This window comes from Micromys minutus (genome assembly GCF_963924665.1).
Source record: "Micromys minutus genome assembly, chromosome: 17".
In the NCBI taxonomy this organism is placed as follows: Eukaryota; Metazoa; Chordata; class Mammalia; order Rodentia; family Muridae; genus Micromys; species Micromys minutus.
In genome coordinates, this window is record NC_137952.1 from 19,032,368 (window position 1) to 19,059,786 (window position 27,419).

At 35.5% G+C, this 27,419-nt stretch overlaps 1 protein-coding gene across 3 annotated transcripts in view; it reads right to left on the reverse strand.

Annotated features, from left to right (window-relative positions):
- Positions 1-27,419, reverse strand: part of ANO3 (anoctamin 3) — a gene marked incomplete at both ends in the record, with an annotated part of 320,161 nt that continues 292,742 nt past the window's right edge. For all 3 annotated transcript variants that reach the window (XM_080930913.1, XM_080930914.1, XM_080930912.1), the window contains 10 exons: positions 1-183; positions 3,078-3,183; positions 3,330-3,410; positions 6,266-6,413; positions 6,818-6,970; positions 7,775-7,908; positions 10,741-10,838; positions 21,885-21,942; positions 22,661-22,772; positions 26,651-26,687. In XM_080930913.1, coding sequence (XP_080787039.1) covers positions 1-183; positions 3,078-3,183; positions 3,330-3,410; positions 6,266-6,413; positions 6,818-6,970; positions 7,775-7,908; positions 10,741-10,838; positions 21,885-21,942; positions 22,661-22,772; positions 26,651-26,687 — 1,110 coding nt within the window. The remainder of the gene's footprint in view (positions 184-3,077; positions 3,184-3,329; positions 3,411-6,265; positions 6,414-6,817; positions 6,971-7,774; positions 7,909-10,740; positions 10,839-21,884; positions 21,943-22,660; positions 22,773-26,650; positions 26,688-27,419) is intronic.

Here is a 27,419-nt window from a genome sequence, read left to right on the forward strand (position 1 = left end):
CTAAGGCCATTCATGGTGAATAGGCTGACCACTTTTTCTTCTCTGTTGCTGTAAATGTTCCAATTCAGCCTCATACATCATCTCTTGAACTAAGTATTTCTCTCGCCGTATGCGTTCACGGAGACCCTTTGGTACGTCTGGGATCAGGTAGGCAATGAATGACTTAATGCCAAAGACAAGGTGCTGTAAAGGTAAAGATAGACAGCATGTTTTCAAAGGCCCAGAGCACACATTGTAAAATAGAAAAGTCATGAGCAACGATGCACTTGTCTTAAAATCAAGCACCAGAGCGTACTCTGAAGCATACAAACATTGGTTTTAAGACTTACACGGGAAATACAAACATTATTGACAGTCACTTAATTAGACACTCAAAAGATGTTTCCTTGTTTTAAGGCCATGTAATGACATCACTGCATATAAAAGCATTTTAAATTCTGTTTAAAATCTTTACAAACTATGAAATGTTACTATAGTACACAATAACAGATAGAATTATGAAAGAATATTCTAAGAAAAATGTATATTCAGTAGAGCAAAATACATGCAACATAAACTTGTGAGCCAGAGATTAGACTCACAATTCAGAAATTCTATTATATAAGTTCACTATCACCATTACTACTATCAAGACTTTAATTTGTGTTAAGAAATCTTGGTACAATAGGTACTATTTATGTTTTGAGAATAAACCATCACTAATGGGGGTTTGTTGGTTTTATTAGTTTGCTTTGAGAAATAATTTTGCTGTTATTTTATGCTCTGTCCTAGAACTTTCTTTGTAGATCAACTACAAGAAATCCACCTGCCTCTGTGTTGTGTTTGCTGGCACTAGGTGTGAACTACCACACCCAGCCCTAGTGTTGGATTTTAACAAGTATAAATGGAAATCAAAAGGCATTGTGCTTGTAAGTAAAGGACCAGTATTTGAATGAGACAAATTAAGTCTTTATCCTACAGACACTTAGGAACTGTGTGCCCTTGACCAATTCATCCACATTCTGTGCCTCTGATAGTGAAGATAATCCTCCATCTTAAATAAATTAAGTTAACACAAACTTAAAGAGCTTAAAGGAGTACTTGGCACAGTTTTAGCTCTGCTCAAATAGCACTTCCTACTATTGTAAGTGTCCTATGAGAATGGAAGGTCTTTCCATTTCTCAGAAAGGAAAGAGAACAATATGATATTTGTGGGGTTTGTTTTGTCTCTTGAAAAGCACCTTTATGTAAAAGGCTGTTAATGGACAATAGACTCTTTATGAGGAAAGGAAGAATTCATTGTACTTTTAGCTGAACATGCTTATGTGTCCCAAGAAATTACATTGCAAAGTAGATATCTGTAAAGCAGTTCATATTTTCTAACATAAAATCAAGACATCTTGCCTGACCATTTAAACATACAATACTTCTAAAAAATTCAGTGACGTATGTCAAAATGATAGAAATACAAATTAAAATATCGCCATGATTTAGTAAAGTGTTATATATGATAATAAATATTTTATTATATTTAAAGTTTATCATTCACATGTTTAGTAGGTTTGATTTAAACAAGGGTAGAGCACATTGACACTTCTTTCTAGAGCTAAATAAATAAAGCAAGTAAAAGATAAAAGACACTTGAACGCACAAAATGATTGAAGTTATTTTAAAAATATGACATCCAAAGTATTAGCATTATTATTAGTGATATATGTATATGTGTAAGTGTACGTGTATGTATGTGTATATGTATATGCTGTATATGATGTATATTTGTATGTTTATATTTATATACATACTTAAGAAGCATAAGAAGAGTTTCACATAGGTTGCTTAGGATAACTCCTAATGTGATCATTAGTGGCAATGAAGAAAGAGAAATAAAGAGGGTCTTATATGGACCCTTGAGTAATATTCCAAATTAAAGTGTCTGATTTACTTTGTTCATTTGACTTCTGAGGAGTAGAGAAAATATGCATATTTTAAAACTAAATAATGAGAAACATTTCATTGAATTATTAGATTGAGAATATGAGTTAAACTGATACCTGTAATGAAGTAGAAAGTCATATTTTCATTGACTCAGGGTCATTAAATTATAGAATTTCAGTCTTCAATAAGACCTTTAGAGGCAAACATTTCATTTTCAGTTGTACAAATTATACATTTATATTTGGACATCACTTGGAATGTGTAATTGTCCTTGAGAAGTGTTTCTTCCTCAGATTTATTAGGTAGAACGTTTGTCTAACTGTCACAAAGCCCTAGGTTCTATACCCAGATTCATGTAAAACAGGTGTGGTAGTGTGTGCCTGGATTTCTAGTGCTTGGTAGGACAGACAGGATGATTAGGAGTTTGAAACCAACCTTGTCTAAATTGAAAGTTTGAAACCAGGTTGGTACATATGAGAAGGTTAAAAAAAATCAAATAAAAAATCAAAACAAAACTTTTTTGTTTGTTTCAAAAGATTTAAAATAATCAAAATAGTATCTGTTTTGGCCATAAAAATATAAAACTTTACATTGTCTCACTGGTAACCCAGAGAAATTGTTCAATATGTGGTATTTCTAGTGGTAAATTCTTCACTATACCATGACTTGTAAAACAGTGGTAATATTGCGTATAGTTCCCTCAAAATTGTCTCCCAGTATTACACTTTAATATTATCATGTCTGTGGAAACCAAACTCCAATAATTTTAATGAAAGTTTTAGGCAAAGTTCATGGGAACATCCAAATTGTTTTGAACAAAATTCATGTTATTGACTGTAGTTTGAGTTAATTATTCAGAGACACTACACTTTACGTTCTATTCCCACAAGTAGTTTTGAAGTCATTTTTCAGTTTATGAAAACCACTTCTTTATTTTTAAGCAATTCCTCTAGGAATATAAATTTAAAAGCCTCCAAATTTTTATAAGATAGTATCTTTCTCCTGATTCTCTTGTATATTTGTGGTTATAGTATTCTGATCTTTCTCATTAGTTTTCATGTTTTTTATAATCATTTTACCACTTTCGTCCACTTTTCCTGGCCTACCAAAGTCCTCTTTTAGAATCAAGTGAGGAACTGGCTTCAACCTCTCCTGGGACTAACCTCAAACACAATAATGAAGGCCAACCGAGCAGCCAGAATGTGCCAGTACTGTAAGGTGAACTCATAGGGTTTGGAACTCCAAGGGGGGCCTCTATAGTCTCGGTACCTGCAATCCACAAAAAATGGAAAATGTGAAGATATTAGAACATTATTGATTTGCTCAACCTTCAGAATGTTTTATACGTGTAAAAGGGGAGGGGGAATGAGGTAACAAAAGCAAGAAGAGAAGGTAAATACATTATAGGTGTGTACCTGCAGTAACCCGATTTCCCCATACCAAGTTCACTCAGGTCAAAGAAGGATAAGCTATTGTTGACATATCCCTTTAGGCAACTAGAAGAAAAATGAGAGGATTGCATGAGTCATAAATTAATGCATTTCTGAAATAACTTCTTCTTTACAAGTGACAGGATTTAAATGATGCCATTGTCCTTCCTGTTCTAACTATTCAGCACACTTATTTCAATCTGTCTTCATTTCTTGCCCTGTCACTTTTCAGTATTATCCCTTTGAATTTTTAGTATATTTAAAACAAAACAAATAAAACTACTTTGTGGTTTTTGGCCATAAGATAACCTGCTACTTATGCACTCAAAATTCCATAAGTCTTTTATGAACACGCATGCAATTCAAGTTGCTGATTACTAGTAATACCTATTTATCACCTATTCATTATTTAATATTTTTATCGTGCACCTACACTTTGCTATAAAAAATTCTCCATGCTTGATGCTCAACAGTGAGCAAAACAGGTATTTATACACAGTGAAGTTGCTGTTCTTCATAAAGAAAGATGATTATTAGCCCGGTGTGGTGGCACATGCTTTTAATCCAAGCACTTTTGAGGCAGAGGTAGGCAGATATATGACTTCCAGGTCAGTCTGCTCTACAGGGAGTGATCCAGGACAGGCTGCAAAAAGAAGCCCTGTCTCAAAAACAAAAAAACAAACAAACGAACTAAAACAGTTAAGTAAGGAAGGAAGCAAGGAAGGAAGGAAGGAGGGAAATGTGATGTTTGCTGGAAAATACATGCAACTGGAAGTAATCATATTAGTGACTGAATCTGTTCCAGAAAGACAATTACATGTTTTCTCTCAAGTGTGTTTATTATGAGAAACAGTTATGTTTGCAACTATGACATAAAGTAGAAGTCAAACTATTTAGACATCCAATGGGCATTATTGAGAGGAGAGAAGCACATGGGACTATGATGGGAATACGCTCAAAGGATGATTGCTGACCGGATATTAAGAAACACTCCTAGGAAAAAAACTGGTTTCTAAAACCTGGATGTAAGAACATTTCTATCACATTCTTAGGTTTGAAATATTTGTCACAATCCAATAATAACATCCCCATATTCCTTGTCGATTCTGAATCTTGTAACACCACTCAAACGTTTTCTTATTGAGATTTTCTGTCCCCTATTATATTGTCTCTTCATTAGTTGCTCTAAAATTTTCCACCCTGAATAGATTTTCAATTTCATTGCTAAGTATACTTGGAATATTATTAAGTAATTCAGTGGTTCTCTTTATATATGAAGTCTAAGTCACAAAAGACCTGTATTATTTTGCCTGAAATTGGTCTACTCCCCTGGTCACTGAAAAAAGGAGATCTTAGGTGCTATTCATTGGAAAGTCAGGGTCTGAAATATAAACTGGGTCAGTAGAATTTTCATCCACCACTAGGTGGCAATGGAGCTACTAGCAAATAATTCATCTAAGACACCAGACACTAATTCTACACATTTCAAATTTGACCTTAAACCAAAGCTTGAGAAGTTATGGACCTATACTTTTCACATCCTTAAATCTGCTTCTAGGCCATTATGTATTAATAAAGAGGCAATATTTTGGTTTTTCACTATTTATATTAAAACAACCTTACATTCACATCTTGTTCATTCTCAGATAAATACCATTTGATAGTCACATGCTCCATGAACCCTTACTGTCAGATATCGACCAAGTCATACAAATGATTTATATTTCAGTGAATTATAACTCAAATTTTATATGTCTAACTTCGAATTCCTTTACAGCTCTAAGGACTCCAAGACCTGTTTAAGGAATTAGTACTAAGATGCTTCTCACTCCTTAAAAAAGAAGAACTATTTGTTACCAAGTGTTTTCCCAGGGTTCTCAGTAAACAACAGTTCACCAGTATTTAACTACAAGTCAATGTCACTCTAAAGCAAAGATCTGCCTGTTCTGGCTCATGATCTCTGTCCATTTCTATTGCTTCTCCTGAGGAAAAGTTTTCTTTTTTTCACTCTTCTGCCTTTTCTTCCAGATTTTACACCTAAGGCAGCACCAACAATGCTTTTAAAGATGGCCCCTGTTGTTTAGAGTTAGTCCTCACACGCATTGTTCTGCAATATCTATCCAAAGAAAAAGTCTGAAATGATAAACATTGCCTAAATGATTGTCTAAATCCAGTTATTTTTGTCTTCCAGGAGACAACAGGCAAAGTTTAGAGATAACTATTCAGAACGTATGTATTGAGGAAACTGTAATGATACCAACTGGTCAGAGAGTTGCTGCCTAGAGTGGGGGAAATAACCACCTTCCTGACAGGAAAGAATTGCTTGAATTAAAATGCCAGTGGCAAAACCAAATAAAAACCAACCAACCAACCAAACAAACAAACAAAGGAAACAAGGCAGAGGTGAGAAGCTGCCCTGGTTTGAAATGTGTATCCCAACTTTAGATGAAATACACACACCAGCCACATAAAACGAGGTGATTTTGCATCTGTCATCTCAGACCCCTAGACTATATGCTTTTAAAAACCTGTCTAGGCCTGAAGATTACAGACTTTTCAGACTCCACTTCTGACTTTTTACTCTTTGTTTTCTTTATCAGCTTCACCTTCTATCGGCATAGCAAAGACACCTCGTGCCCTTGCTTGAAGAGCTTAAGTTCTATTCAGGCTCTAAAACTGAGCCTTTCTAGAAGTATTAGAATTTTCTTAACATTTTGACACATTTTTAAGTAAATACTATCCCTGAAATGAGTTACTGTAGAAAGCACTTTTTGTTCTTGGCCACAATTGCTTTCATCTATTAAGCATACTATAAATACAATGATCATTACTTTTTAATGGTCACAGAACAAAACTTCCCAGTTTTCCATTAACTATAACTATCAAATAGCTCAGAAAAATTAATCAAATTTCAACCTTACTTTTCATTCTGCTTTACATGATTTGCACAAGGGCCATATTTGTATTCGTAGACAAAACGTGGGATATAATCAGATGTAATTGCAATTACAAATGCATTGGTGATCACAGCCAATATACCAATTCCCTCAAGAATTCCAAGCCAGATACCTGTAAGAGCGAAAAGTATTAAAGTTAGTGAATAAAAAGTGTACAAGATGAAGACACTTGGCTAATTTTATTTTGTTTATTTTGAGCCATACTTCTATACACCATTTACTTTTTTCCTTATAAGTTTTATTGCAGTGTGTAAGTGTGTGTGTGTGTGTGTGTGTGTGTGTGCGCGCGCGCGCGCGCGTTTGTGTGTGCACTTTCAGGGAGCATCACATTTGCCTAGTGAGTCACCTCAGTGTTCGTGATGAGGACTAAACTCTGGTCTTTGGGAATAGCAGCAATTAATCTTAAGAGATGGGCCATCTCTCAGCCCCTCATTACTTTTCTACTAGAGTATCTCACACTCTACATATTAGGAATGTTGCAAATACTATTTTTAAAAAGGGACAGTTGAGTCTTACCTATGTCAGTGGCTCGGGCTGGCAGAGGCCTCCTCCACTGGGTCACAAATTTATATGCATCCAATCTGATTTCTATGATATTGTTTAACAAGGCCAAAAGAGGGGCCAGGGGAAAGGCAGCAACAAAGATGGTAGTAAAACCAAATTGCAAAACTGTAAAACAAGAGCAGTGGGAAGTTATGGATATCAGCAATACCATCCTCTGAGTGCATCACCATTCCAGTTAGGAGCACTGTATGAATTACCTCAAATTAAAGTAGTAGTTCTACCCAGTAAATGTTCTTGTTTTTATAGTTAAAGAAACTTTTGTTTCTAGGTGGTAGGTAAACTTGTTGAAAGATTCGATGGACAGAAAACATTTAAAAGTTCCATCTAAAATGTGGGCATGTTTTATGGATACTCTCCAATCCCAAACTCCATTCATACATTGTGTATTACAAAAATATAAATAAAAACTTTATTTAAAAATAACCATGACTTTATTTGATGAGGATATTGAGATTTTTTCATAACAAGATCTAGCTTTTTTTTTTTTTTTTATTTAATCTGTTCCCAAGACCCTATTTTGGTGGTACCTGCCTGTAATCCTAGCATTAGCAATACCCAGAACAGGTGGGTTATGAGTCAACGCCAACTAGAATTATTCATCAAGTTCAAGATCAGTATTAGCTTCACAGTAAGACCTTATCTCAAAAGGAAGATGCTAGTAGCTTCATTGTGACAACTTCATTTTAACTGAATGTCATAGCTTCTCCAATACAATGTAGGCAAATGCTCACAGAGCCCCAAACCCTCCACAGTGTTAGGACAAATGTTCACTTGTGGTTCAGATGCTCAGGACAAGAAAGAGTATTATCATTGTCATTAATACTGTTTTCCTCTTGGACAAAAGCTCATGGAAACTAGGAAAAGCAACACCAATAAGGCCAAATGGTCCTGCAGAAAACCTGTCCTTACCCATTTCTAAGTACTCATCCATCAGCCCATGAATGTTCATAGGCTGAAGGTTCCAGTCATTTTCCCATTGTGGTATGGAAGCATCCTGTATTCCCCGTTTGATTTTATGTCTTGACCACCAGTTTTGGATTAACCTGAATCAGAGAGAAGACCAAAAACATGTGACCTGTTACTAAAGCATCTATGTACGTTTTTGCTAGGAAATAACAAATTCCAACTATCCATTAGTTATTTCAAATATTCCTGGAACTGAAGGTAGTGAATGGCTTTAACTTTAATTAAAAATAAAGTCTGAACTTTACAACTATAAAGTTGAATTTAAAAGATTTAGCAAAGTTCCTATGATTCTAGTACTCGCTAAGATCTTCCAAATATCTGGATAATTAGTAGGAATCCATTGCCCATAAACTGAGCTATTCCTTGATGCTGATTATGCTAAATTCACTTCTCCTATCTCCATCTGTAAGAACTCTAATATTGCCTATTTTCAGGAGTCCTGAGTCCCCCATTGCTTCCCCTCCATCAGTTTGGGGGCTGCTCATGTGGGCATGGATACAATAATGTTCTGTATCAAATATCAGGCCTACCTAAACTTACAAGGGTTCTGGGTTTTGGTCTCCATTTTGCCATGCACTGTATGTGGGATTTTTGACAAATAACTTTACTTCTTTGAGCTATGAACACAAACACTAATAAAGACATTCTGCTACAATAGTTAAGAAGAACTGTGGGGCCAAAGCTATGCTTACATGAGTCATTCAGCATCTGACAAAGAAATAAAAATACTCTATCTTCTGCCTGGGAATGATACAATGAGTGTAAAGACAGCCTGGTATGCACTGTGAGGGGCTTTTGTATGACAACTTCTTTAAGAATTTGAGAACAAGATACTCTAAGATAACACAATTTTTCACAACTCAGTGAATAGAACCCAAGGGCCAATTTTAAGTAATTGCAACTTCAGAATCGGTTGGAAAAGGAGTCCTCCAGTCAACCTCCCATGGCATCCCCTTTTGGAGACTCATGGAGATGTAAAAGGGCAGACACATTAGAACTGACAAAGCCTGCTTATTTTCAACTTGAAAGTTTTATTTGAATGGAGATCTGAAAACCTAACAGTGTCAACTATCTGGGACCCTTGGAGTTCCCAGGAACTGAGCCACCAACCAAAGAACAAACATAGGCTGGTCTGAGGCCTCCAGCACATATGTAGCAAAGGACTGACTCATCTGGCATCAGTGCGAGAGGACACTGTCCCTAGTCCTGTAGAGACGTGATGTGGTGATATGGCAGATTAGGGGCATACCCATTCGAGGAGTATGTGTGGGGCGCATGCTCTCAGAGAAAAAGGGGTGTGGATGATGTGAAGAACTCTAGGGGCTGTCAGGAAGTAGGGGCAACATTTGTGATGTAAATAAAAGAAACAAAAAGAAAAAAACTAAAAAAAAATATTTGAAAAATGACTGCTTTGGTGATCTATTCATTCCTGCTAAGTTTTCACCTGCAAAACCCTTTGACTAAGTCTGAAAATCACAAGTGGAAGATCTCCTGCTATTTTTTCCCTCAGTAATTGATGTGCATGATTTCAGTTTAACACCTGGAGAAGCTCATCATTAAAATGAGTATCTGATTTGTCTAGGGAGCACAGCAGACCATACATAATGATGGTGATGATGATGATGATGATGATGGTGATGATGATGATGATGATGATGATGATGATGATGATGATGATGATGATGATGTTGATGCAAAGAATCCTTTCCTATGCTAAATTGGCTATAATTCCCTCCATTTGGATTTTATGTCATGCTCCTGAAAGATTCAATCCTATGCCATACTCTTGATATCTAATTTCCTCAGCTGTGTTCGTAGGATACTTCTCATCTCCTACATTTAAAAGTGGTAAACAAAGAAAAAGAGACATATAGCAAGTTCAGGAGGGACACTAGCCTTTAATTCCCCATGCAAGTTTTATTTAGAAAATGAATTTATAACTTAAATATATTTGTTGAATTATTGAATTTATTGTATAACTTAAATATATAAACACATAAGCATATATATGTATGTAATATAGATTCCTCACAAATATTTTGTTATTTAAATTTAAATTTTAAATTATATTGGGTCGTTTTATTTATCTTTTGCAAATTCCCTGTTTCACAAATGAAAGAATAAAAAAAGACATTACAGAGGTGACATGAACTCAAATCAGGAATATTAAGAAACTGAGGTCAAGAGTGAGTAGTTCTGAATCCCTGCCCAGTTCTCCCTGTGGTTTCTCTTATGCTCGGCAAGCTGCTGTGTTTAAATGCCTTTGTGATTACCAGGCCAGGGGCCCGGGAGTGTCATTTATAGGAAGACACTAACAAAGAATAAAGTAAAATTTATGAGTAAACCCTTTTGCATCATCAATTTTTGAGAAATTTTTTTTATCAATGATCAGCTATTCAGTTTTTCCCTCATGGGGAAATGTCCTCCAAGGAGATTTTTATGTCAATTTGCTTCTAATGATTTTCATAAAGGTGGGAAGAGGAAGCATTATAAAAGGACTATCAAACTTTGCTCTTTCCAACATCCTCTACTGAATGTATCATTTTAGAAAGAAAGGAGGCACTTTTTATTTAACAATAATGTCAGTACTACCTTTCATCTGTTGATAACTCCAGGACACTAAGGTATTTTTATTTTCAAGACTTTGTCTTGTTAATAGTTTAGAAATAGCTAATAAATTGAACTAACATTCTATGCACATGTATTTCCTCAGTGCCAACAGCTGCTCCTGAAGGTAACCTCATCGTTTATCTTTTCTTAGATATGTGAAAAAAGTAAGGCTCAGAAAGCCAAAACTTATGTGCAGTCACATGTTTAGTAGGATCAGAATGGTAGCTGACCAATCATCTCACTGTTTATAAACCCCACATTAGCTATACATAAGACACATCTAAAGCTAGGATGCTCACGGATATCCCAGCTCCATGAAGTTGTTCCATATTTGCTTCAAAAACATGATGACTCCCATCTGGAGGCAGAGGTCTATAAGACAGCCACTAGGATGGCACTGAAATAGAACAGGGAGAGCCATAAGTACCCTGCTGTCGCCTGCCCACCAAGCTGACTCAAACAGCTCTAAGTTTCAACTGCAAAATAAACTTTACATCTGGGTCACATTTTCTCATGTAAAAATGGAGATAGGTACAATGACATTGGGGGAAGCTTTGAGTAATTATGGTGGGATTTGGGTTAGCTTTTAGTGAGCATGGGTGTCTCCCAGGTCAATCATGTTCACATATAATGAATGCTAACGCCTGTTCTATATGTACAAATAGTGAGGTATTAGAAAAAGATAATTCTGACAGTGTGTACAGTTTTGATTTTAGGGAACACTCTATTATCAAATGATTTAGATTTTCTGAAAGAATTTCAAACATTTTAGCAATTTCCCATATATTTCTTCCCATCCAGCTCAAAGGTAAAGACTTAGAAGTGTTGCCTTGTAATTAAATAAATTACAGTCACCACATTCATGTCTCCTTCCTTCTCAACTGTTGAACAATACAATCAGCATATTGCATTGTCTCTTTCTCTCTCATATTCCTTCATTTTCTACTTCTTGGAATGGGTTTGTTTGTTTGTTTGTTTTTGTTGTTTTGTAACCTTGAGAGCTTTTGAAGATCATTGTAATGCTCAGGTAACTTTTTCTGGTTTTATGTGAAGATTTTCTTCCCTGTGCTAATTTTTGCTGTTGTTTAAATTTCCATTCAGTTGGTATGAAACACACACACACACACACACACACACACACACACACACACACACACACAGACACACACACACAGGTCTTATCTGAACTCAGCAATAGATATGTGCTATGGAAACTGCACTATTAAAGCAATTCAGGTGGAAAATGTAAGTCTTCAACTTTAGAAATGGGATCATATCCTGCTCATAAGGATGACAGTTTTTATGACTTTGATCCATAGTTTCTATTTCTGACAAACTGGTACTAGTGGGACTTCAAAAGGAATAAATAATTAAGACATAAAAGAGACTGCTCTTCCTGTTCCAGCCCAGTGGCTCAACAGTCTGAGGCAGAGAGTAGGTGTGCCATGGTCATTCTTATTGCTAGCAAAGTTGGGAGTCTGTCATCCCAGCACATTTCTTTTTAAAATGAATTATGAACCCCTGAACTTGTTCTTACTTTATAAGATAAATGTGGTAGGTAGAATGTATGAAACCGAATCACTAAGATTCAGGGAACAATCGAAGTTCAACAAGATTGCCCTTTATTTTTGCAGAAAGAACTGACACCAAATTGACTTACCCAGAGCCTGAGGAAAGACAAGAAGTTCAAGTCTCTGAAGAAGGAAACTTAAAAATACCTCAGAAGATGGAAAGATCTCCCATGCTCATGGATTGGAAAGATCAACATACTAAAATTGGCCATCTTGCCTAGGATTCAATGCAATCCCCTTCAAAATTCCAACTCAATTCTTCATAAAGTTTGAAAGAGCAATTTTCAAATTTATTTGGAATAACAAAAACCCAGAATAACAAAAACTATTTTCAACAATAAAAGAACTGCTAGGGGAATCATAATCCACAACCTCAAGCTGTATTATTGAGCAATCTTGATAAATCTGTAGGGCATTTGTACAGAGTCAAGCAGGAGTATCATTGGAATAAAAATGAAGACCTAGAAAAGAACCCACACACATATGGTCACTTGATCTTTGACAAAGGAGCTAAAAAAATTCAGTGGAAAAAGGACAGCCTCTTCAAAAAATGGTGCTGGTTCAAATAGAAGTCAAAATATAGAAGACTGAAAATCAATCCATTCTTATCATCTTGTAGAAAGTTCAAGTGCAAGTGAATCAAAGACCTCCACATAAAACCAGGTACACTGAAACTAACAGAACAGAAACTGGAGAAGTGCTTAGAACACAAAGGCACAGGGGAAATTTTCCTGACCAGAACAACAATGGCTTATGCTCTAAGATCAAGAATCAACAAAGGAAACCTCATAAAATTGCAAAGCTTCTGTAAGCCAAAGAACACTCTCAATCAGACAAAATAGTAACCAATAGATTGAAAAAAGATCTTTATGAGTCCTACATTTGATAGAAGGCTATTATCCAGTATATACAAAGAATTAAAGAAGTTAGACTCCAGAGAATTAAACAACCTTATTTAAAAAATGGGGGACAGTGCTAAACAAATTCTCAACCAAGGAATATTAAATGGCTGAGAAGCACCTAAAGAAATGCTCAACACCCTTCCTTATTCATCAGGGAAATGCAAATCAAAACAACCGTGAGATTCTATCTTACACCAGTCAGAATAGCAAAGATCAAAAACTCAGGTGAGAACATATGCTAGCAAGAATGTGGAGAAAGTGGAACAGTCCTTTATTCTTGGTGGGATTGCAAGCTGGTATGACCACTCTGGAAATCAGTTAGTGGTTCCTCAGAAAATTGCAAATAATACTACCTGAGAACCCAGCTATACCACTCCTGGGCATATACCTAAAAGATGCTCCAACACATAGCAAGAAGACAAGCTACACTATGTTCACAGCAAACCCATTTATAATAGCCAGAAGCTGTAAATAACTCAGATATCCATCAACAGAAGAATCAATACAGAAAATGTGGTATATTTACACAATCGAGTACTACTCAGGTACTAAAATAAATGACCTCATGAAATTCCTAGGCAAATGGATGGAACTAAAAAATTTCATACTGAGTGAGGTAATCCAATCACAGAACACACATGGTATACCATCACTGATAAGTGGATATTAGTCCAAAAGCTCGAAATACCCTAGATACAATCCACAGACCACATGAAACTAAAGAAGTTGGCAGACCAAAGAGTGGGTGCTTCATTTCTTCTTATAAGGGGGTACAAAATATTCACAGGGGGAAGTACAAAGACAATGTGTGTGGCAGAGACTAAAGGAAAGGCAATCCAGAGACTGTCCCACCCAGAGATCTATCCCATATACAGTCACCAAAGCCAGACAATACTGTGGATGCCAAGAAGTGCATGCTGACAGGTGCCTGATATGGCTATCTGCTGAGAGCATCTGCTAGAGCCTGAAAAATACAGAGTTGATGCTCTCAACCAAACATTGGACTAAGAACAGCGTCCCAAATGGAGGAATTAAAAAAAAATGGACTAAAGGAGCCAAAGGAGTTTTTAACTTCACAGGAAGAACAACATCAACCACCCAGACCCACCAGAGCTCCCAGAGAATACACAACCAAAGAGTACACAAGGAGGGACCCATGGCTCTAGCCACAGATGCAGAAGAGGAGAGGCCCATGGTTCTGTGAAGGCTCAATACCCCATTGTAGTGGAATGCTAGGGCGGGAGGTGGAAGTGGGCAGGAGGGTGAACACTTTCACAGAGGCCGGGGAAGGGGGGGGGGTTGGAGAGGGGGATTCCAGAGGGGAACCCAGGAACAGGGATAACATTTGAGATGCAAGTAAAGAACATATCTAATAAAAAATAATGAAAACTTTAACATTTAGCATTGAGGAATGTATTAATCGTTTTATGTGTTCAATAGAGAACAACAAAGACTTATGGCCTTAGTTTGACCAATTTATATAGTGATGGCCTTGAGCTAAAGGCAGTTCTTAGATACTCTAAACTCCATCTGGTAAAATATATCATAGGTAGAATGTATAAATGGGCAAGGATGAGTAGATGAAAGACCTGGGCATTTGTGAGCAAACCAAAGTTCATTATTTTCACTTATTTTCTTCCTTTTGTTGAGAATATGCTTAGGGGGAGTGAAGGGAGGCCTAGAGTCTTTAGTCACTCTATCTATTTTAAAGAAGCTAGGGAATAGACAGGGTTGTCAGGCTCCAACATTCTTTATTTACTTTAGAATATTTACTCTAAAGAAAACTCACTTGTGTGAACCAGCAAAATGCCCTTTTATGGCCATGTTAACATTCAATTCCAATGGCTAGCAAACAGTGTTCAGAGCAAGACTGTGAAGCTTTGCTGATTTATTCAAATCATAATTTCATCAATTTGTGACTTTAGGCAAATTATAAAACTGCTCTACTGTTTGTCTACTCATCTATAATATCAATATAATAATATTAATTTCTATGAAGATTTAATATTATATAGAAAGAGCACTTAGTAACAATTGATGAACTATGTTAGAAAGTAGTAATTTCTTGATAAATGTCAGCAATTTAGAACAAGGCAATAATGATTTATATTATTTTTTAATTACATTGAATGACATCATATTTTTATGAGAAATTACATCAATATTTTGAGAGTCATAAACCTAATATAGCCACTGATTTAAAGCTCTAACAAATTGTATCTTTTTCTGTATATTGGTTACTGTTAATGTTGTCTTTTGATTGAAATGCACATGGTAATTTAAGTTCAAAAATGAGAGTATATACTACCTTTTCCTATTACCAGTCATATAAGGAAGGAGCAAACACTCCCAGATACGATCTTACCAGATTGGAAATTTAAGCACATAGACTACTAGAGCCTAAGGACAAAGCATTCATTTTACTTCTGATGATAACCTATTGTACATGATTATTAATGCTACCAAATGAAAGAATGGGATTTTCCATTGCAATCCCTTCATCAGAGGCCCTCCAAGTCTGTGTTCATACTTGCTTCTTATGTGAAGAAATTCAGAGTCAATACTTATCCTTCATATTCATACTTTATAACTAGAGGTTTCTAGGGTGTATAATAAACTAATGCTAAAGTTATTTTCTCCTAGAACATTCAGTTCTTTGTGGGTAAATATATCACAATATATCACTCCATATCACATCTATAATGGAAATGTGGAGGAGGGTTATGAGACATTCTTTGGGATATCAGTATTATAATTACTTTTTGAGACTTTTAAGAATTAATCAAGACTTCCAATAATTTCATAATTAATAAAAATGATGATGATGATGTACATTTGAATAGTATAAGTGATGGTAGTAGCTCTTAAAAGGGCATCAATGTGCATCTACACAGCTGTAACTTCTCTGTTCCCACCTTAGGTTCTTTAACCCACTCAGTCGAGCCACTCTGATAGAAGTACTCCTTAAATTACTAAGTGAGTTACCAGACTTTGGTTAGATGTGGGCATCATTCTTGGCCATAAATAACAACAAAAACAAATAGACAGACATATCAATAGCCAGAATAAAAGAAAACTGACAAACTTGAGACTTTCAGGCACTCTCAGGGTTACTATGGTATTAGTGTCTGTCTCCTCGCTCCCACTGCCTTACACTATAGCAGCCCATGTAGGTTTGGGACTCATTAGGCACTCAGGGTCTGCATACAGCTTGTCATCTTCAGTTTTCAGCTCTCAAATCCTGGGGATGCAGAAATGTATAATGACAGACTTTGTCTGTGGCCACAAAATAGTGCAAGGATAGCCATGGTGTGAGAACAGTGATAAGTACCAGCAACAATTTGTGAAGATTGTCCTTCATGCTTGGGTTGTGTTTATTGTGCTTTGTAAATTAACTCCTATCTGTAAACAATCTAATTATTATTACTTCCACTTTAGCATGGAGAACCGGAGAGTCATGGAAGATAAATTAAGGGAAAAGAACAAATTGTAATGGTATTTGAGCCATCTTTTATTTATTTTATTTTTTGTTTAAAGCAGGAATTATGAGAACGTTTTAGGCTTTATCCATGTACAGAGATAATTTCTGAAATAATTTAGAAATATGTCATCATTGGGGTCTTCTGGTATTTTTTCAAATTCTCTTCTTGTTTATTTTTTCTCACAAATTTATTTTTTAAAACAGAGATACATGTACAGATTATTAAAAGCATTTTAGCAGAAAATTATTTGAATATATTCTGGTCAATACTTGATTTTTTAAAAGTTTGATAGTATGTCTTGAAATATTACTATACAATTATCATAAAGTAAATGTAAAAAAACATGATGTGGAAATAGAGTTTTCTTGCTGTGTATAGATTAAACATAATGATTTTTTAAATACTAAAAATTGCCAAAAGGCTCTCTTCTTAGCTCTTGAGTTATTAATGATTTAAGGTCTAGGTGTATCCCGCTTTGTATAGAACTATCTCTTCATTTACATTTCTTTTGTAATCTTTTCTAAACTCTTTATACATTAAAACATTATGTTTAAACACCATATATTAATTGTTTTTTCAAATGGAATCATTATTAAAGTCACTTTGATTTAGAGAAGAAATACAATTTTGATCAGAAGAACAGAGACCAGATATAGACACAACTAATTGTAAGATATAGGTTTTAACAAATAAAGACTCTGCCTTTGCTACTAAATGGATATTGTCTATTTGGTAGAAGTACTTTAATATTCTTAGCACCTAAGTAAGCTTTGAAATTAAATGTCATAATATTAGAAAATAAGATGAATAAAAATGAGTTATTTTATGTTCCTAGAATTGAGAAGAAATTTTGTAAAATAATATCAATACTGAAATCTAATAAGAGCAGTGTTATTTAAATATATAGGTATAATGGTACAGACATATAATCCCAACACTTGGGAAGTACAGGCAAGGGATTAGGAGCTTAAGGTTTTCCTCTGCTACACAACAAGTTCAAAGCCATTGTGGTCTACATGAGACTCTTCTTCAAATTAAACTAACAAAAAACAAGTACAGACAATAACAAAAGCCAAAATGTCATCAGATCAATGGTGACTAATTTTTGGAAAATGAACTAGTAAAGAAAAAGTAACAAGGAAACAAACTAAAAAAATCTGAAGCAAATTTGAAGCATGAGATCCAAATTTTATTTGTTTACAAACGAACAAGCAGAAAATCTTATGAAAGTGTGCACACAGGAAAATATAGTATAAACACAGACATAAAAACAATTTCTCAACTCAATTTTTATTAAACTAACCAAAATGAGGCAGTAACTAAATTACCAAAATCAGAAATGAAAAGGAAGACATAATAACAGAAACTGAAAAAATTCTTTAAAAAGCATCAGATCCAACTACAAATGCCTATATTCAACAAAACTTGAAAATATACTTGAAACAGATCATTTTCTAGACAGATAATACATGCCAACATTAAGGTAAGAACAGGTTAACATTCAAAACAGTCCATAAACCCCAAGGAAATAGAAGAACCCATTATAAACTTCCCAACCTCCCCCTCCAGAAAATAAAAACCAGGGCCAGGTGGTTTTAGTGCAGACTTCTACAACACCCTCTTCTACCACATCCTCAAACTATTCCACAAAATTGAACCAGCAGAAACACTACCCAATTTATTCTATGAAGCAACAGTTACTCTGATACCTAAACCACACAAAGATCTACAAAGAAAGAGAAATAACTTCAGATGAATTTTGCTTACAAACATAGATGCAAAAACCCAATAAAATTCTTGCAACCCAAATCCAAGAACACATCAAAACCATCATTCAAAATAATCAAGTAGGCTTCCTTCCAGGGATGCAAGAATGATTCAGTACATGAAAATGGATTAAAGTAGTGTACTATATAAACAAGCTCAAAGAGAAAAATAAACCCAGAATAATTGCATTAGATGCTGAAAAAGCCTTTGACACACCTTCATGTTAAAAGTATTTTAGAGATCACGAATTTAGGGCACCTACCTAAACATAATAAAAATAATACTCAGCTAACATCAAATTAAATGGAAAGAAACTTAAAGCAATTCTGGTAATATTAGGGACAAGACAAGGTTGCCCATTCTATCTATCCAATGTAGTTCTCAAACTTTTAGCTAGAACAATAAGACAACAAAAGAAGATCAAATGAATACAAATTGGAAAAGAAGATGTCAAGAAGTCACTATTTGTGGATGATATGATAGTATACATAAGAGACCCCAAAAATTCTTCCTGAGAACTCCTACAGCTGATAAACAACTTCAGCAAAGTGCCTAAACAATAAATTAACTCAAAAAGAATTCACTAGCCTTCCTTTATACAAATGATAAATGAGCTAAAAAAAATCAGGGAAACAACACCCTTCAAAATAGTCACAAATGATACAAATATCTTGGTGTAACTCTAACCAAACAAGTGAAAGGTCTGTATGGTAACAACTTCAAGTCTCTGAAGAAAGAACAAAAGTAACCTCAGAAGATGGAAACATCCCCATGCTCATAGATTGGAAAGATTAACATAGTAAATATGGCTATTCTATCAAAAGTAATCTATAGATTCAATTAACCTCCATCAGAATTCCAACATAATTTTTTTTGCAGACGTGGAAAGGGTAATTCTCAATTTCATATTGAAAAACAAAACCCCAGGATAGTGAAAAGATTTTCAAGAATAAAAGAACTTCTGGAGAAATCACCATCCTTGACCTCAAGCTGTAATACAGAGAAATAGTGAAAAATACCACATGATATTGGTACAGAATCAAACAGGTTGATTAATGGAAGAACACTGAAGACCCAGAAATAAGCACACAGACCTATAGCCACTTGATATTTGACAAAGAATCCAAAAATATGCAGTGGAAAAAGACAGCATCTTTATCAATTAGTGCAAGTCTATCTGGTGGTCTGCATGTTGAAGACTGAAAATTGATCCATATTTATCATCTTGTACAGAGCTCATGTACAACTGGATTAAGGACCACCACATAAAACCAAACACACTGAATCTAACAAAAGAGAAATTGGAAAATAGCTTTGAACACATTGGCACAAGGAAAATTTTCCTGAACAGATCACCAATAGCTCAGTCTCTAAGATCAACAATTGACAAATGGGACCACATGAAACTGAAAAGCTCCTTAAGGCAAAGGATCCTGTCAATAGGACAAAATAACAACCTACAGATTGGGAACAGCTCTTCACTAGCCCTACATCCCATAGAGGGCTAATATTCAAAATATACAGAGAACTCAAGAAGGTAGACTCAAAGAAACCAAACCTAATTAAAAATGGGGTTTAGACCTAAACAGAGAAATCTCAACAGAAGAATCTCAAATGGCCGAGAAGCAGTTAACGAAATGTTCACTATCCTTAGTCATAAGGGAAATGCAAACCAAAATTCCTCTGAGATTCTACCTTACACTAATCAGAATGGCTAAGATCTAAAATTCAAGGGATAGTACATTCTGGTGTGGAAGTGGAGAAAGACCTTACAACTTCTCCATGTGGGTTTGTAAACCGGTACAACTACTCTGGAAAGCAATCTGGAATTTCCTGAGATAATTAGAAATAGCTTTACCTGAAGACCCAGATATATCACTCATTGACATATGCTTAAAAGATGTTCCACCATACTATAAGAACACATGCTTCACTGTGTTTATGGCAGTCTTATTTTTAATAGTCAGAAGGCAAAAACAATCCAAAATTATCTCAACCAAAGAATGGATACAGAAAATGTGGTTCATTTACACAATGAAATACTATTCAGTTATTAAAATTAGAACATCATGAATTTTGCAGGCAAATGGATGCAACTAGAACAACCATCCTTAGTGAAGTACCCTGGGCCCAAAAGGACATGTATGGTGTGCTTTCTGTGGTTAGTGGATAGGAACTAAAATTTTAGAATACCCATGATACAACTCATAGATCTTAGGAAGCGTGAATATCTAAAACCAACTTAGAAGGGGGTCAAAATAATTATGGGAGGTAGAGGGACATATGAAACTTAGTGGGTGAGGGGAGGAGGGAGGAGAAAAGGAGGGGCGGGATCAAGTATGAGGGAAAGAGAACACACAACCAGAGAGCCAGGAGAATGAATCAAAATATGCAGCTGTTAGAAGTAGCCGGGGAACCTCTAGAAAGTCCCAGAGACATGGGATGTGAGAAGCAAAGACTCAGTGGGGATGATATTTGAAAGGCCCAATAGCAGGGAGATGGAAAATAAAGAGAACACCTCCAGTAGAGAGATATGCCCCCCCCCCCCAGTTAAGGCGAGCGGGGGGCACCTTCCTATCTTCAAAATTTGTAGTCCAGAATTGATCTTGTCTAAAGGAAATGCAGGGACAAAAAATGGAGTAGAGGCCAAAAAAAAAAAAAAAAAAAAAAAAAAAAAAAAATGGTGCAACTTGGGATCCATCGCATGCATGCGCACTAAATCCTGACACTGTTACTGAGGCCATATTGTGTGTACAGACAGGAGCATGGCACGGCTAAGCTCTGCGAGGATCTATGACAAATACAGAAACATACATACAAACATTGAATTGAGGTTGGCGACCAATATGGAAGAGTTAGAGGAAGGACTGAAGTAGCTGAAGGGGATGGCAGCCCCGTAGGAAGAACAACAGTATCAACTAACTGGGACTCCTCAGAGCTCCCTGAGACTAAGCCAAAAACTAAGTAGCATACATAGGCTGGTTCCAGGCCCCCTGCACATGTGTATAGCAGAGGACTGCCTTATATAGCATCAGTGGAAAAGGAAATAATTAATCCTGTGGAAATTTGATGCCCCAGGGAAGGAGTATGTTGGTGGTGGAGAGGGGAGTTGGCAGGGCAGGTAGGGGGCAGCATCTCAGAGGTTAGGGCTATGCAAAGAACTTGGGGAGGGGGAACTGAGAAGAGGAGAACTTTTGGCATATAAATAAATGAAATCATTTAATAAAGACTTTTTTAAAAGAATAATAGAATAAAAATGCATAACGTCCCTTAAAAGAAATATGAGTTTCAGCACATGTGCACACGTTTGTATATGACTAGTTCACATTAGATATATTTTTTAGACTAAATTTTTATTTCATCCAAAGGAACCTAACATATTTACATTTGGAAACTCATTCAATAGATGATAATGCTTTTCCAAGTGAGTAAAAATATGGGAACTATATATGTGGGGCTTTGAAATAGAAAACAAACCAAAGCAAACAAGCAAACAAACCTGACTTTAAAATAACAGGCCAGAATATTGGTATTTAACTGCAAAAGCACTATCTTATTTTAAAAAATATATGAAGCTCTTTCCATTTTGAACACGACTTCTTCTCTTCCAAGATGTGTCTCTAACACTCTTGGATATCTTCCCTCAGCATCCCATTACCTCCCTCAAACACTGGCCTGTATCCATGCCCATCAGCACACCCACTCACAAGGGGTTACTTACTTCCTCCAGTCTCCAACGCTCAAAAAGTTTATTGTACTTTCCTGGGTGGCCTACGAATCTGTAAAAAGTGTTTGAATTCATTAGTAAGTAAGTGAAGTTCACCTGCTGATGCATCACCCAGAGTCCTTGTGTGGGAAGACAGAACAGTTCACTGGTGCAACTTGTCCCATACAGTTGATATTTGCTAAGCTTAAACATCAATGAAACTAACTTCAAAATGAGAAAGTGCTGTATGAACTCAGTACCAACAAGTAGAGAAAAGGTAAACATATCAAACTGACAACTTTTAATGCTTTGTTCTATTTAGAATTTTAGAATTGTGTGGGACAGGTTAATGAATACCGTCATAGTGTGCTGAGTGATGTTGTTAAAAATGTTTCTAACTTCTTAATGTTCTCATCATTAGGCATCAAGAGGAGGACTAACAGGGCTAGGTGGTTTTATACTCTCCCCCTCAAATTTCAGATAAAAGAATCCTGGTTTCTACATCCAAAAATTTTAACTCAAGAGTTACAAAAAAAATTTTCTTCTCAGTGTGTGTGTATGTGTGTGTGTGTGTGTGTGTGTGTGTGTGTGTGTTTGTGTGTGTGTGTGTGTGTAAAATGTAAATGGTGGTAGCTGTCAGAGGTTACTTGAAAAAGAACACATAGAAAATATGATTAAAAATTATTCTAAGGCAGAGTGCTAGAATTTACTTCTGTTACCTAATTAGTAATGGAGATTTTGTTTGTTTTGCTTTCTCCCTGGCAACAGTAGCTTGTGCAAAGTTAACTCACCTTCCCAAAAAGAATGCAATATAGAAGATAGAACTGTTCAGATTGACAAACTGGAACAGAAACATCTTCAAGGCAAAGCTGTTTTCCCATTCTGATTCTGTTCGAGGATATTCTGCAAGAACCACAGATATCAACATACATGAGGTGAATCAAACCAAACCAAACCAAATCGGACCAGAGCAGACCGGACCAAACCAAACTTAACTAAGCCAAACCAAACCAAACCAAACCAAAACCAAACAAAAACCTCATCAGTATTCTTTCTTTTTTTTTTTTTTTTTTTTTTTTTTTTTTTTTTAGTTTTTCAGTGAAATAAATAAAGAAAACACGTATAGGTTACAAAACATAAATGAAAAGATGTTGCATAGTATAAAGATCTCTAGCTGAGAAACCTTCATGCCAGAAATACTATAATCTTGGTCAGAATGTACAGAAAGCTGAATAGCTCACTTTTAATTCCCATTGATCCTCGAAATGATTTTACCCAATTAAATTTTAGAATATTCCTACAGTGGCTAGAGATTATTTGGGAAGATTCCGGTGAGGAAAGATTTATTTGGATCAATAAGAGCTCCATATAGGCCACATTAGAAATCATCAAAACGTCTAAATTTCTATAATGAAGGTTTCTCACTAGAGATATGTGTCCTAGTCCCAGTGAGTTATTTCTTTAGGATCTATATATATCCTGATATAGCTGCCTCTGTGTTGGCTTTGTACTTGAGTGATGTGACTCAATCTTGACAATAAGAGACGAGAGCTCATGTGTAGGAACAGGATAAGCGTTTCTTTGTGTCTCTCCTTAAAAGCTAGATGCCATGGAAGAATTCCCATTGTACAATTAGAAAGTACAGGAAACAAAGCCAAACAGCATTATTTTTAGAGTTGTGTCACTGTGGTAAGTAGTATCTAATTTCTAATGTGAAGCAAATGTTAGCTTAGCCGAAGAGATTTTTCAAAGTATATGCAATTGTACAGTCAGATTTTCTTACATAAAAGTATCAATTTTACTATGATTATTAACTCAGAACTGTGGACCCACAAGAACCATACCATCACCTGGTTATATGTCAAAAATAAATAAAATACTAAGCCAAACCATGGACATTACTGATACTTAGAACAGCTGCATTTCTTTTTCCTATTAATTATAACCCATTGCTATCATCTTTTGATATTGTAATTCATCTGTTATGGAGATTAAATATCTTTAAAGAAATTAACATAAGTATCAGAGGCAAAAGAGAGCTTTAAAACAATCTGTTAGAGAGCTTTTGATAAAATAGCTCAATCACTTTATTGCAGAGCTCAGAAACAATTGAACTCAGAAAGAACAAATAAATGGATGATTGGCACTTTACACATACTTTTTAGTCTGTTGGGTGTTGATCTACAACAACAAAATGGAAACTATTCAAAAATTTCAGTTTCAAAACCTATACTACTACTACTACTACTACTGCTACTATTACTACTACTACAAAGAGCCATGTTTGGTTCATTTCTTTGATCCCAGCACTCACGAAGCAGGGGCAGGTGGATATTTATAAGTTCAAGATCAAATTGATCTACATAGTGAGTTCCAGGCATACAGTGTCACATAGTAAGAACTGGTCTCAACAAAAACAAACAAACAAACAAACAAACAAACAAATAAAATCAACCAAGAAACCAAATAAACCTACTTATAGTATTTCCTACCTAATTGTAGTCATTAGAGGACAGACTCTTGGGATATATCTTTTGTTCATTTTGATGGGAAAGTTGGGAGAAACTCATAACTGTTTAAGAAATGAGCTTTAGGCTGAATGGAGGTCAAGAAATGAACCTCTCTTTTTCACATTTAAAATTTTTTTTCTGTCCTTTCTTTTTTAAAGTATTTGCAGTATGCATATTCAGATTGACCCTTACTGAGTCCCACAGGCCTAAGTATTGAAATAGGTATTAATATGGACGCATCATAACTAATGAGATTAGAAGAAAGGAGAATCTAGCAGATGGAAGAAGTCTGTTTTCTTGAAGTTGAAGCTGAAAAGTGTGGAGAGCAGGTGTGGCAGCAGTCCCAAGATGATGCTTGGGACTCCAGCCTGGTCTTGTGACACCTGACTTCCTCCTGACCGGAGATTAGCCACTCCCACTGTGGGAGCTGCACAGGCGCACCCGTGACTCGAGATCAGGACAATAGGACTGCGCTTCGAGGTGGGGAAAATGAAAAAGAGAAACCGAAAGGGGAACAAAAGGAGAAACAGAAAGAGAAACTAGAGACACAAAGAGAGACAGACGGGGTACAGAAAGATTTTCATGAGCATGCTGTAAAGTTCCTGAATTTGAGAATAATTCTGTGTTGTCACTCCTTTTCTGCTGGTGGGAGATGGCAGCGACAGAAAAGAACTTGATATTAAGTAACTAAGTATTAATCCGAGCCTGAAACTAAAGTCTGAGTATTTAGCTAGTGGTTGAAGAAGGCCAGCCTCCCCTCCCCCCAACAAAGGATGCTGAGACATGCTCATCAGATCATATAAGGCTAGAAGAATCCGAAGTGTCGTAAAGAATAGAATCAGTGATGATATGACTTGGAGCACCCCAATGGAGAAACTGTATACACATCTGTATTCTGAAAGCCATAGCTATTTTCCTGAGTCAGCAGACAAGGAGACAAGCTAAACAGAAGTAAGCATGTTCCTGAAGGGAAACTGCCCAATTTGAGACACTATCTGAACTTCTATCATTTGAAATTAAAAAAAAAAAAAAAACAATGGAATCTTTTTCATCTTACAGGACTTATTGGTAACTAGTAGACAACCACAAGGTGTCCAATATTGATTTGCTTTGTTATGCTTGCTGCAAAACCTGACACCTATGTTCAATTTCTGAAAAACACACTATAGATGCAAAAAACTTGACTTCTACATTGGACCATGGTGGGTGGGGACACACACACACACACACACACACACACACACACACACACACATACAAACACACACACACACACACACACACACACGATCGACAGATGAATTGATTGATTGTTTGATTGATAGATAGATATTGGTAATCCAAACTTTAAGTAAATGAGACTCATTATTTCTCTAGAACTTCAGAAAAGTTTTTTACATGAAAAACATCAAGGTATAGTAATAAAAGGAACAAACACAGAAATCAAACTCAGTACTCAAATAGGACATAGAATTACTAGAGTTAACTTTCTTCAGGACTAGTGGGTCAAAACTAAGATATATCACAGTAATATTAAATAAAATTCTGTGAAAATACTATCCTCTGCCGGTAGTGGGGGTACACTGGGGCACAATTTAATCCCTGGACTAGAAAGCAGACCCAGGTCAATCTTTTGAATTTGGCAGAATCATTTACAGTGTGAGTTTATGAAAGACCAGGGCTACACAGAGAAACCCTGTCTCAAACAAACAAACAGTAAAGATAAAAAGGAAGGAAGAAAGAAAGAAAGGAAAGAAGGAAGGAAGAATGAAAGAAAGCAAATGAAAGTAAAGAAAAGAAGGAAGGAGAAAGAGAATAGTATCCTCATTTTAATCAATGTAAGATGTCAAGAGACAAGCTATTGATCCCTGATTTTTAGTGAACTAGAATAAGTTGCAGAACAAAATTTCATCCCATAAATTCTCAGTCCAGAGCTGACACTCTACTAGATGGAAGGAAAAAAAATCAAATTAGTTCTTGTAAGGTTTCCTCTGACCTCCAGATATAAGTCAAATCATGTTTGTGACCCCATTCTCAGCACATGTCACATACAAAATGAAGGAACACCAAAGATTTCAGAAGTCTAAAAAAAAGGATTTCCAAATGATGATTCATGTGGATCAATTTCCAGCTGAAGCTCCCCATGGATGGATATTTGTAAACACTTGCATAACTGAAGACAAAATATGGTAAAATACACAAAATGTCTACATGCTAACATGCACAGAATTATTTACTTAAATACAAGTAAAATAAGAAAAATGAACTTACCTAAGTTTGTGAGGAGGTATGCAATCTTTTCATAAGCCTGTCAAAGAGTATACAGACAAATATTATTCATTTTTTATATAGTGATAGTATTTAAAATTTTCAAAGAAGTTTTTAAAGTGTGTTTATCAGGTAGATATATTTTTAGCAAGTAGAAATATTTATTAATGCAGTGTGTGGTGTTCTATACTGTATATATTCACAAAATGGCTGAACCATGAATGAGTTTCGAAATACACTTGTTTTTATATATGTTGACACCTTATTATCTGCTCTTTGTTGATATTTTTATTTTCATTGAATATCTACTTCCTAAACAAATACAAAAATTGTCAAAATTTGTTCAGCTCTTAAGTGGCTGAAATGAAATACACAGCCCTGTGCAACTCTAGCTTTGGGGGAATCTGATTTGCTCTTCTGGCCTGATCAAATATGCTTATATACATGACAAATACATACCCAGACATATGTATATACATACAAAATAGATTAGAACAAAACCAAATAATAGTCATGTTTACACTATCTTGAGAAAAATTACATTAAGGTAATATTTTTCTCCAATGAAGGATTTTGTAGTATTTTGCTCTAATGAAGAATTTTGTTTGTTTTCATTTATTTATTTGTTTTTATTGATTTTTAAAAAATACTCTTATTAATGAGCTAATAATTTCAAATTAAAAAGCAAGACTACTTTGATTTTGTAAGCACATGTTATTACCATTGTACTATGCTTTTTCCCATGTCCCACATGTTATAATGTCAGATGACA